We start from the raw sequence: 13,278 nt of genomic DNA, 5'->3' as shown, positions 1-13,278 counted from the left end.
TGCAAAGTACTTCATATAAAGGTAAAGTGCAGCCATTATCAACCCACTGCAAGATGGAAGCCTCTTCAACAATTCATGCTGAGGGAAATGGACCATAATCTGCCACGGTGGTCAAGTGTGGGTTGGTAGAGCGACCATATTCAGCAGTCAGGAGCTTGAACCTCAGTCTACTCAAAGAGCGTGTGCTACTGCACTCCCACTCCTGAGTACTTCATATAGGTAGTAATAACCCAAGAGAAACATACCAACTGTGGGGTACTACACTCAGGGAGGTGGCAAGTGAAAAAGACCTTGGGGTAATTGTGCAATCAAATATGAAGTTTGCTAAGCAGTGCAGATGGGCTGCTGGGGCAGGTCATGTAGTCTTGTCAATGATATATAGGAATTTTGCTAGCAGGGACAGGAAGGTGATTATCCCATTGTACAAGTCAATGGTCAGGCCACACCTAAAGTACTGTGTACAGGTCTTGAGACCTCATTTTAGGAAGGATGTTGAGTTGCTAGAACGAGTACAAAGAAGAGCAACAAGATTGGTGAGGAGAACAAGGGGATGCACTTACCAAGAAAGGCTTAAGTTCTGCAAATGCGGCACCTGGAGAGTAGGCACCTGTGATGTGATCTGATTGAGGTGTATAAGGCCTTGAATGGGTTGAGAAAGCTGAATTCTGACTGGATTCTTCTTCTTGCTCAGATTAAGAACCTGAGAGGGCACAGTTTCAAATTGAGGAAAGACAGTTGTAGAATAAATGTGCGGAAATTTGCCTTTAGCCAGCGGGTGGTTGATTGGTGGAACAGACTTCCATCTTTTGTTGTGGAATTTGATAGCCTAAATAAATTTAAGGTTGAGCTGGACAGGCATTTCGAACGAATGGAGGGGTGAAATGGGAGGAGTTTTTTTTTTATTGGCCGGTGCTGCATAAGCTTGCTTTCTTGCATTGTATGCCTCTACAAATGCTAATCAATACACTGTGATCTCTGCCACCTAGTGGTTCCTTTATTGAGATTCTTAATGCGTGAATAATCACCAGTAATAATCAGATCAAGAGTATTACTCCTCTGGTTGTCTCAATAACATGCTGCTGTAGAAAACAGTCATTTAATAAATCCACAAGTTTTACTAATTCGCAAGTGACCCACCCACAAGTTCCAATCAATGTCTGGAAAGTTAAAATCTCCCATTATAAGTCATTCTGATTTACTGGACTACTATTTCTCTGTACAATTGTTTGTTGTACTCATCAATATCATTAAGTCTATAACACACCCCTAATCTCATTTTTTCTTTCCCAGTGCTTATGTCACACCAAACTGACTCAATAATGCACTGGCCGCCCATGTCAACCGGATGCACTGCCTTATATTTTATGTGTTTCTTAACTAAGAGCATAACCCCCCGCCCCATCCTGTCCATCCTTTCTGTACACATTGTACTGCTCCAGGGGCTATTCTGGGATGCATACAGTGCGAGTTATCCGAGTGATATATAGATTTGATTGTGAATTGTGTTAATTTGCTTTCTTGTTTATTTTACTTGTATAGTTTGCCAAAGCCAGTTTAGTTAGCCCTACTTCCTCGTAGTCTGAGGTGGGCAGTCGGGGAGAATTCCCCGGCTGGCTAGATGGGCTAAATTGATTGTTTGATTTGGGATTTTGGAGAGCTTGTTAAAAAGCACTTCCGTGCTTTTTAACAAGCATGCATACAGAGTTTTGTTCCTGGGACCACAACCCATTTAACTTGGGTATGGACGGTTTTAGTTGGTTTCTGATAGATTTCAGAGATCTTTTAGTAAGTTCATTCAGCAGCTGTGTTTATTCGGTGTTCATTGTGCAGGACTCTCGAGCCACGTACATATTGCAAATAGTTGTTATTTCTCACTGTTGAGACTTAACTTTTAGATTGTAAATAGTTTTTATTGTATACATGGCAAGTATTGAAGAATCATTGAATTATTGAAGAATGATTGTGTATTTGTCCCCATAATCACATATTCTTCTGTGGTTTGGTTGCACCGAATAACTAATACTGTTGAAAAGAAGTACTTGCTCCAGGCGCAGAGGTTCGCTCTCTTATGCACAACACGAGTCTGTAGAACAGTGTCGACAGATTCTCTGCAGGTATTAGCTAGACGATTTCCGTCTGATTTGCAGACCATCTTGTCGGCGTTACTATACTGCACTAGAAAGAACATCAAGAAAACGTGTTGGGTGTGTCCTCTTGCCCAGATCTAAATAAGACATATTCGAGATCTGATTATAAACAAAAAAAGGCAAGAATTAAAAATGAACTGATGGCTGTATGGCAACAGAGGTGGGACACGAGTAAAAAAGGCCGTGTCACCTATATGTATCTACCAAGAGTTGACATATTAAATGTGCGGGCAAATCCTTGGCAGCAATTTGGACTACATGCCACTTTCCTTATCACTGGACATGGATTGGCAAAAAGACTCCATGAGTTGGGCCTTATGGAAAATGATGTATGTTCTTGTGGGTTATAAGAAACTAGTGTCCATATTATGCTCTATTGTAATCAATATGTTGATCTGCCTTAGATCAACTTAGATGAACTGGAGATAAGTCTAGATAGACTTGAACAACAAGATCTATGGATCATGTTCACAGATAGGGCTCTCCTATGGTACTTCAATAAGTTTGTGAGTTTAGTTTTTAAACAGAGAGCAAGACTAGATAGTAGTTCCCACCTTCTCGTGGCTGGGGACGGTAATACAGCCAATTAGGATATGTGAGACAATGATAGCTAATACTATATCCTTCTTTGCTGTGGCTAAGAGGATTAGTGCTCTCCCAAGATATGTTGTGTTGTCTGAATTTTAAATAGTATTTTATTATTACTATATTAACATTTTTTAGAACAGCTCAAGATAATAACACTGAAGTAGCATAATCCACTTATAAGCCTAGGCTTAGGAGGTGGACTTGCTGAAGGTGAGTTGAATGAATGTACACATTGTACTCCTCATATTCAAATTCTACATTCCTTATATCTGCATGACACTACAACTCTGATATCCCAAAACTGTCCGCATTTGATGTTTTGACCAGCACTTCAAACTCATCAAATTTATTTACTATACTCCTAGCATTGTTGTACATACAAGCATACATGCACCTGTTCTTACTCTTAGATTCCCTAACACAGTCCATGTTCTTACTTGTTCCATGATGACTCTTAGCACTCCTTGAAATCCCTGGCACCTTGGTTTGCAGGCTATTGCTCATTCTAATAGAAGTAGTGCAAGAACCACTTTCACCTCTGTCTACAGCTATTGTTAATCAATTAGACTGTGTACCACCCCACAAGCTAGCAGTTTTCCGACCACCTATCACTACCTTGATAGCATCACCAAATATTGTTGCACACTTTCTATTTAAGTGTATTCCATCCCTGTATAAGCAGTCTCTCCTGTTGTTGACAAGCAGACTGTTGTTAACAAGCTGAGAAAAATTCTATCCTATGAGCCTTGCACAATCTGTCCGGTGGCCGAATTGATTGACAAGGCCCTCATCATACACTCACTCCTATTGTGTCTGGGCAGAATTGCAGACACTTTCAAATTTAACCCTAACTCGCAACAACTTTATTTTCAACATTGGCCTGTACTTGTTAAGTAAGTCCACACATCTCCTAATCTTAATGTCATTAGTACCAAAGTGTAAAACAATATCACCTTTTGTGCCCTTAAGAGATGATACCTTCTCCACAATGTCATCAACTTTTGTCCCTGGCAGACATACCCTTGTCCTATAGGTGGAATACCTATCCTTTTTTGAACAATATATTTCCCATTTCCTTGACAACAGAGTCACTGACAACAACTATCTCCTGTGGGACCAGTGCATTCTTGGGGGTTGCCACTGTGTTGCCTGGTGATCAAGTGCAAGTTCTGGCTTTGATGTGAAATGAATTATTCAATTGACATTGATTGTACAATGCTTTAATTTTTTTTTTATGGCTATTAGTCATTTTATTAGCAAGCAATAATTTAATTGCAGTTGTATGCAGTAAATTTTAATTTTTCTCAATTTAATTACAGATATGACCAAATATATCCCTGGACTGTAATTTAAAAAAAAAAAAATAATAAAATATCTCACTTGCAAAGTGTTCCATGCTGTCATCCCTGAGCCTCGGTGACTTTGCCAGCGCTGAAAGCATTTCTGGAGTTCCTTGCTACTTTTTTTTTTATATGATATTTCACAAATCTAAGATGTCATGAAATCTTTACCCTTTTAGTGCATATTTTAATTTTGAGAAAAAGAAGTCATAGGAGCTAGATTTCAAATCAGAATCATATTACTTATGTTCATAAATGTCAGGTTTGGAAAGATGTAAACAAGTTTACTTAAATTTCAAGAGCAAGGTGATCATCCCCCCCCCCACTGAATCTGTTCTACTGAGTCAAACCTACTGTGAAAGCATTTCGACACTCAAAAAGGCAAAAATCATATTTTAGAAGAAGAAAAAAATAATAAATAAATAAAGGATACTGTATCTGTTGAAGGAAGTAGATCACAAAATAGAAGATGCTGCAATTCCTTCCACCGGTAATTACTGTATCAAATCTCAAGGGAATTATTTAGGAGTGACAGCACAGAATAACTAGTAACTGACCTTTTTTTTTTTCTTTCTTTTATAGAATCCACAAACATTTCTGGTAATACCCAATATCTCTCTATTACAGAAGATTTAGGAGAAGTCTGGTTGGCCTGCCTCCCTAAAATCCACTCATGCACACCTTCTCAATGGTAAGCCCTGTTACGTCACTTAGGTGGCAACGAACGTGTAGAGTGGTTCTCTTCAAGACGCCTGGTCAGTGTGAAGAGGAAAAGACCAAACCCTCCAGCAATGAGAGCACAACAATACAAATGGCCCTCAGTCCCCAGCAGCTTTCTCTCTCCCTCTTACGGCAGCAAGAGGATCAGAGTGGAAGCAGAGGGTGCTAAGAATCTCTGGGTATGACCAGGCTGCCATGCACGGAAATTGAACTTGGCCTGTTATAACGTACGATCACTCATCGGTGAAGACAGGATATTAGATCTGGAAAAGGAATTAGAAAATGTGAATTGGAATATCATCGGTTTGGCTGAAACAAGAAGAAGAAATGAATCACTTATAAGTTTATCAAGTGGAAATCTGCTGTACACCAATGGAAACAGTGAAAGGAGTGAATGTGGAGTTGGGTTTCTGGTCCATAAAGATTTTAAAAACAACATTTTGGAATTCAAAAGTACATCACCAAGGGTGTCAAGACTAATACTCAAGATTTCTAAGAGGTACAAGCTAAAGATTATAATGATTTATGCACCAACATCGAGCCATGATGACGAAGAGGTTGAAGAAATCTACACTGAAATTGAGAGTCTTCTAGATGAGCAGAAAACCCACTACACTATTATTATGGGGGACTTCAATGCTAAGGTTGGAAAAAGGCAAAACAGCGCAGAAAGAGGAACTATAGGAAATTTTGGAATTGGTGAAAGAAATAAAAGAGGTGAAAGACTTGTGGAATTTGCAGATTCTCAAGGAATGTCAGTAATGAACACTTTTTTCAAGAAAAGGGTGAACAGAAAGTGGACACGGAAGAGTCCAAATGGATTAACAACTAATGAAATAGACTTCATCCCCACTAACAGAAGATATATTGTGAATGATGTTACCGTCCTGAATAAGGTAAATGTTGGAAGTGATCACAGAATGGTAAGATGTACACTTGATATAGATGTAGGAAAGGAAAGGAAAAAACTGACTCGAGTAAATAATACAAAGGTCTTTGAAATAACAGAGGAGGAGAAAAAGCAGTATGTACTGGAACTTAAGAACAAGTTTGAGCTTCTGCAGACTGTTCAGGACCAAGATATCGACGAGGAATATTACAATTTTCTGAAAGTGATAAAGCCCAAGAAACCTATAGGGAAACAGAAATCCAAAGAAGAAAAAATTAGTCAAGAAACACTTGTCATGATGAACCAAAGACGACAAATGAAGAGCAAGAAAAACACTGACAGGGAGAAAATTGAGTACACTGAGTTATGCAAAGCAATTAGAAAGAGACTCAGAGAGGACATAAGAAGATTTAACACAAGAAAAGTAGAACAAGCATTAAGGGAAAACAAAGGATTTAAATCAGCAGCCATGAGCAGTAATACAGAAAGACAAATGATACTGAAACTGAAGAATAGCGATGGTGTACTTATAAACAGCAGAGAAGGCATAATTCAAATAGCAGAAGACTACTATAAAGAATTATACAAGGAGCGAGGGAATGATACCAGCAGTGGGGAAGATGGATTGCAAAGTAGCAACACATACGACATACCCGATATTCTTCCTGATGAGGTAGAACATGCATTGAAGAAAATGAAGAATCGGAAAGCCCCGAGGGAAGATGAAGTTACTAGAGAGTTGTTAAAATTGGGAGGAAGAGACATAACACAAAAACTGGCAAGGCTCTTCACAAAGTGCATTAGAAAAGGTGTGATGCCTAAGCAGTGGAATAATGCAATCATAGTTTTGCTGCATAAGAAAGGAGATAAATCAGAAATTGGAAATTATAGACCAATTAGCTTGTTATCCCATATCTACAAGTTGTTCACAAGGGTCATTGCTAACCGATTAGAAAGAATACTTGATGAGAATCAACCGAAAGAGCAAGCTGGCTTTAGGACAGGATTCTCAACTATGGATCACCTTCAAGTAATATCACAGCTAATGGAGAAAGCAAATGAATATAAAACACCATTATGCCTGGCATTTGTGGATTATGAAAAGGCATTTGACTCCATACAGCATAAGGCAATGTTTCGGGCACTGGAAAGACAAGGCATATATTATGATTTTGAAGAAAATATATGAGAGTGCTACCTCCTTTATTAGACTAGACAAAGACAGTAGCAAATTTAAAATCGAGAAAGGAGTCCGACAAGGAGACACAATATCACCGAAGCTGTTTACTGCTGCCCTTGAGGAAGCTTTCAGAAGATTAGACTGGTCGCAGAAAGGAGTCAATGTGAACGGAGAGTACCTAAACCATTTACGATTTGCAGATGACATTGTGGTCATAAGCCACGATCCCAAAGAATTAGAGGAAAATCTTAATCAGTTATGCACAGTTAGTAAGGATTTTGGACTAAAGATGAATATGGCTAAAACAAAAGTAATGATGAACAAGTATGCCACGGAAAGGGAAATAATGATTGAAGGAGCAGTAATTGAAAAGGTGGAGTCATATACTTATCTGGGACAAGTTATTAGCTGTAATAATGATAAATGGCTGGAAGTCAAGAGAAGAATAAATTTTGGATGGATAGCATTCAGGAAATATAGTCACATACTGAAGAGCAATATCCCAGTTTGTCTGAAACGTAAAATTATGAACCAATGTATACTTCCCACCATGACTTATGGAAGTGAAACTTGGGCACTCACCAAAAGAATGGAAGAGAAGCTGAGAACTACACAGCGAAGAATGGAACGAATCATATTGGGAATCAGACTGTTAGATAAGAAGAGAAACACATGGATTAGGCAGCAAACCAAGTAAAGGACATTCTTATCAAAACTAAAGAACTAAAATGGTCTTGGGCAGGACACATAGCTCGAAGACATGATGACAGATGGACTAAGAAAATAACAGAATGGTACCCAAGAGGAGCTAGAAGAAAACCTGGAAGACAACTACAGAGATGGACGAATGAAATTCATGAGTTTGTGGGTAGTAAATGGATGGCCATTGCACAAAACAGAAGGAACTGGAAAGTTGCTGGAGAGGCCTTCATCCTGCAGTGGATTGAAAATGGCTGATGATGATGAATGACTGTCACAGCTTCAAATTAAATTAGTAAAAACAGGCAATGTTCTTAATGTCATTATGAAACTGGTTAGGTTACTGGGATGAAATAAAATAATGCAGAAAAAAATTATGAAATATTAATCATAAAGCAACATTAAATTCAAAATGTTTGTTATATTTAACAAGGCTAAAGTGAAGACCACCCCCTCATGCTAGTATTTAATATAATATAAATTAAAACAAGAAAAAGAAATTCTGAAGGAACAATTTGAAATTTATCTGCTACAGCAGATCTTACATTTCAAAAAATAAGTGATAAGTTACTTACCTCAGAAGCAAAACCTTTGCTACTATACCTTCATTCTTCCATTTCCCCATGCTTCAGCACTCACCAATGACTTCTCAGGGGATGTGTAGAGACAGAGAGCTCCACCACATCCAGGTCTAAAATCTTGTGATGTGTCTCACCTGCTCCTTTAAAAGACACTACTGGTTGCTAAACATTGAACTGCTGAAGGAAAACAGATGTGGTGAAAGCTCCTCAGGAGGGCAAGTAGCATACCACTCATTTTATGAAACTTAAGGTCTGCTCTATCAGGTAATCTTATGGTGTAATTTTATTGGTTTACAACATAAAATCTTTGATGTTCACTAGATTTAAAAATCACGATATGTCTTGTTTATTTAATATTTTAAAATAGTACTTACTTCACAAATAAGAAAGTCCACTTCATTCTTCACAAATACTTGGACTTGTTTATGGAATTCTGCTTGAACTTCTTGTTTTGATTTTCCACTCAGATAAGACGGAGTTTGACAAATACCACCGGCTACAAGGGCATTTCCTTCTTTTGCCACCTCTCTGGCTATCTTGCATGCAGCATCATTAATATCATTACCCTAAAAATACAAAAAAATAAATGTCTGTATATGTTCTGTATAGCCACTGTGGCCAAAGGTGTTTACAACTTCACTATAACTGTTTCACAGAAAATGACAATGATCTTTAAACCTGCAACAGACATGCTGTTTCACCATGTTCATTATCCCCTCCTAAATTTAAATAGCCATCAGAATTATGCTATTTAATATTTAATAATTATGCTATTTAATAATGCCCAACATTATCTTCAATTTCAATGAACATCACTGATTTTTTTTTTCTGTTGAAAAATACAACTGTAAAAAATGCATGTTCATGCATAAAATGGACTATACACTTACCTGTGTGTAATTTTACTGTTGATTTTTGGTTTTTGTTTCAATATCTCTTGCTCCACAACACTGTACACTGGGAGGAAGTAGTTGGGAAATAACTTTTTTTTTAAGATAATAAGACTTCTGTTACCAAAGATACTTCTTATTATCCAGTATGGTGTCATAGTTTAAAATGGTGCACTTAATTCAGTGCACCGTTTTAAACTATTTCCTTTTATTTATTTATTTTTTCCACTAAAATACTGAAATCTACATACAATGCATGTGATTTTGTGAAACTTTTTTTGCTGCAGAGTTAATAATCTCAAGTTGAATACACTGATTCAACTAGGAGATACCACAAAAGAGACTAGCAACACATCAGGAAAAATAAAAAGCTGGTATTAATAATTTCTAAGATTAATAACAGAGTTTACAGAAAACACAACTCGTAGTTTCACACAAACACATTTTTCTTAAATGGCTCTGTCTGTATTCTTGGTTGAGTGCCTACCAGTCTAAATTGAAATCAAGTTTAATGATTAGAGTCCACCAGCCCCTGACCTTCAGTAATGAACTAGTGACTAATGAAATCCCAAGTGTTAATATGGTCTAAAAATCTCCTATCAATTGCATTATCATAAATCTTTATTGAAAAATGTTAAATTCGTCAAGAATCTTCTTGAGCAATAGGACAAGAAACATGCTTCTTGAGTGTTTCTTGTACCATTTAAGGATCCAAGATTCTGCAACAAATATTTTTTTTGATAGAGGCAGCATATTTGCCCACATATTAGTAACACAGGATTTCAGAAAATACAATTTATGTATTTTGAAATGATCTGCATATTTTTAATTTTTACTAGGACTAACTTCATAAGCCAGATTCTGAAGGCGAATTTAGAACCTAAAAACCTTCCAAGAAACTTAAGTACCAGAATTGCAATTATAGGTTAGCCCAGTGGTTTGACCTTTTTTTAATAATAGCACCCTTAAGTAATTCATTTTATTTTGTGACACCCATACTCAATTTTCTGCCTGTTAGATACAATTCTGTGTGTGTGTGTGTGTGTGTGTGTGTGTGTGTGTGTGTGTGTGTGTGTGTGTGTGTGTGTGTGTGTGTGTGTGTGTAAAATATTTTAAAAATGCTATATGATAGTTATAATAATATAATTATAAGAATGTACTTTTTTATAATGAAATAAATACTTAAATTTAAAAAAATAAGTTTATGTAACTTAAACCCAAATTACGTGGCACCCCTGGAATGTTTTTGCGGTACCCCAGTTGAAAGCCACTGTTTAAAACTAATAGAGGAAGAGATTTTTATGTTGGTGATAAACTGAAATATTGGGTCTGAGCAGAATTCAGTTTCAAGTTAAGGAAGGTTAATTTTAATTCCAAAATTAAAAAACAGCAAAAGAAACTTTTAATGCCTCACTGGCTAATACTGACTGAGATTTTCAGTTTGTGGGGAAGTGAAGCGTACATCAGCATATGAAGGAAGGCCACGATCTTTATTAAAAAAAGGTATCTAGATGATATTGAGGAGCAGGACTGAGAAGGAAACACTTTGGGGAATCTCTGTTATAATATTTCTATTTGAGAGAATAAGTTCAATGAAGGATAGAGAAAAATCTTTGATTAGAAAGGTTGTTTTTTTTGTTTGTTGTTTGGTTTTTAGGAGCATTAACAACTAAGGCCATATTGCTCCGGGGATATGCAGTGGTCATTCCCTGACCTTTCCGCATCCTCCGTATTTGGTGGTCACGGGCTCGAACCCCGGTCTAATCAAGAAGCGTGTGCTATGCACTGCTGCTCCTGCCCACCTGGCTACAGAGGTGCCTGATTAGAAAGGATTGTTCAGGTAAAGAAAGAAGGGAATTAATAAAAATTGATGTTTCCATTAATTTCCTATTAACTCTAACAGTTGATAACCTTAAATATTAAGTATCTAAACACATTACAATAGTACTATTTTCTCATTCCATAATGGGTAAAGTTTTGAGCTGATAAGCGATGAAGCCATTTATTAGTCCAAAAACTTTTCAAATAATTTTCTCATACATCTCAGTCATTATTTGTTATTAAATTAAGCAAAATAGAAGAGACTGAGATGAATGAAAGCTTGATGGACTAGCTAGCATGTTTGTGGTGGGAATGGGAAACACACTGTACTGAAGCCTACAAGGATGTCAACACAACAGTAACTGGTAATTTTTTGGGCATAACTTTGAAATTGATTTGACCCAAGACTAAATTAGTCAGGTAACTGATTTATACTACAGGTGACCCCCGCTTAACGCTGATAATGCATTCCGGAAAAACAGAGCGCTAAGTGAATCCGCGCTAAGCGAGCGCCCATTCTCATAAGGTAACATATGTATGTGTGAGTTGCGGTCGGTGCCATAGGATATTTCCTAATCAATAATAAACTGTGGTGAAAAGGTGCACAAATGTTAGTCAAAATATTTAATATTCAAATATTTGTACATATAAAATATTCTCCATTACATACGTATATAATTATATGGTAACTACTTACGTATCAAAATTAAACTTAAAATTCCGATTAAAATCATGAATTTAATTGATCTAAATTGATTTAATTTAATTGATGAATTTAATTATGAAAACTGTGTCGATTTTTGGTTGACCTTTGGCTCTCTTCCAAATAAACTAAAAGGGGTATTAATTTTAAATCCCCGCAGTTTAATTACCACCCAACAATAAAGTCAACCGATCCTTCGCCGCTTTGAAACCTGGCATGTTTTTTTCTTCTTTCAATATGAAACTTCTTTTAGGCATTCGTTTCCACAAAAGTCCTGCTTCATCTATGTTATAAATTTGTTGAGAAGTATAACACACAATATCCCTCTTCAATAATTTTAACAAGTTCTTTTTTGAAAGTTTCGGCTCCTTGATCTGCACTTGCGGCTTCTCCCTGGATTTTAAATCTATTCAACCAGCACTTACTAGTTTTAAATGGTTCCAATTTTTTTTTTTTTTTTTTTAGGCGAGTTTTCTTCAGATCATCATATAGGCTAATCTTTCTCTCTCTCTTTTATTATTTATAATATTTAACTTAACTGAATTCTGCATTGGATATTATCTTGAATAAAATTAGTTAGTCTTTCCATTTCAATCCTAGCCCGGCCTAGCCCTAGTTGCTTGCAGTGGAACAGCTATCTTTCCTGCTGCTAAAATTAATTCTTTATTTTTTTTTTATAATTGTTCTTACAGTTAAACTTGCAAGTCCTAAATTTTGGCACACATCCGCTTGTCTTTGACCAGAATCGATTCGCTTCAAAACGTCTAATTTGATTTTCAAATTCAGTCTTTTTCCTTACATTTATATCTTCGTATTGCGCTCAGATGTTGTTGCTTTTTCATTCTTATTGGCCATTATTAACTCTTCGTAAATGTAACTGCATTGGTTGCATCAATTATGATACAATGTTTAAGTAAACTGTCCATTACACACGATGTTTAATACTATACTGAGTGATGACTAGACTTCGGATAAATGCATATAACTCAAATATTACAAGCAATATAATTGATCTCCGAACTACATAACAAGTCACTGTACTGCAATTAAATTAGCGCGCGAGAGAATTTCACTGAGTGTGGGAATATTTTTCAGGTCGGCATGGGAAACGTTTTAACCATATTTTTATATTCATTTTCAAGCTATCGACTCCATCAAATGAAACGATTTCGTTAAATATGCCAAAAATGCAATATGTAAAAGAGCGTTATAGTGATCTGGAACAGCGTTATAGTCAGATACGGGTTATAATATAAGAACAGCGTTATAGTCAGATACGGGTTATAATATAAAAACAGCGTTATAGCGAATCAGCGTAAAGCGAACCGCGTTATAACGGGGGCCTGCTGTATAATTAGTTTGCTTGGAGATATGACCAAGGCTAGGCATATTAATTTGTTCTTTTCCTCACAGTGTTTGGTGTGAGGAAAAGACGAAAGGTGTTTTTCCTTGTTTGCCAATTGTCTATTTAAGAACAAGAATGTATTCTGATTCAGCTACTAAAAGGTTCCTTTTGTCAACCAACTCACTGACAGTGTGAACTGATGGTTCCATCTGTAATTTCAGTGAGTGAACGATTTTGTCTTAAAAAGATGGTGAGAGCTGATTATTCAAAGCAACCTGTGAAATTATGTAAGTCTTCAACACTGTGACTTTAATATTTAAGTCTTCAACACTGGCTTTATGAGACAGTTCCAGGGATACACTGAAAAAATTCAGC

At 36.6% G+C, this 13,278-nt stretch overlaps 1 protein-coding gene across 2 annotated transcripts in view; it reads right to left on the bottom strand.

Moving 5' to 3' along the window:
* The window catches only part of LOC150089239 (betaine--homocysteine S-methyltransferase 1-like), a 91,442-nt gene that overhangs the window by 38,361 nt on the left and 39,803 nt on the right, over positions 1-13,278 (bottom strand). For both annotated transcript variants that reach the window (XM_090388508.1, XM_090388502.1), the window contains exon 4: positions 8,519-8,710. In XM_090388508.1, coding sequence (XP_090244634.1) covers positions 8,519-8,710 — 192 coding nt within the window. The remainder of the gene's footprint in view (positions 1-8,518; positions 8,711-13,278) is intronic.

This window comes from Mastigoproctus giganteus, chromosome 2, assembly GCF_048544385.1.
Source record: "Mastigoproctus giganteus isolate SK-2022 chromosome 2, ASM4854438v1, whole genome shotgun sequence".
Taxonomy (NCBI): Eukaryota; Metazoa; Arthropoda; class Arachnida; order Uropygi; family Thelyphonidae; genus Mastigoproctus; species Mastigoproctus giganteus.
The sequence above is the reverse complement of the archived record's forward strand: the minus strand, read 5'-3'. Positions and strand labels throughout refer to the sequence as shown.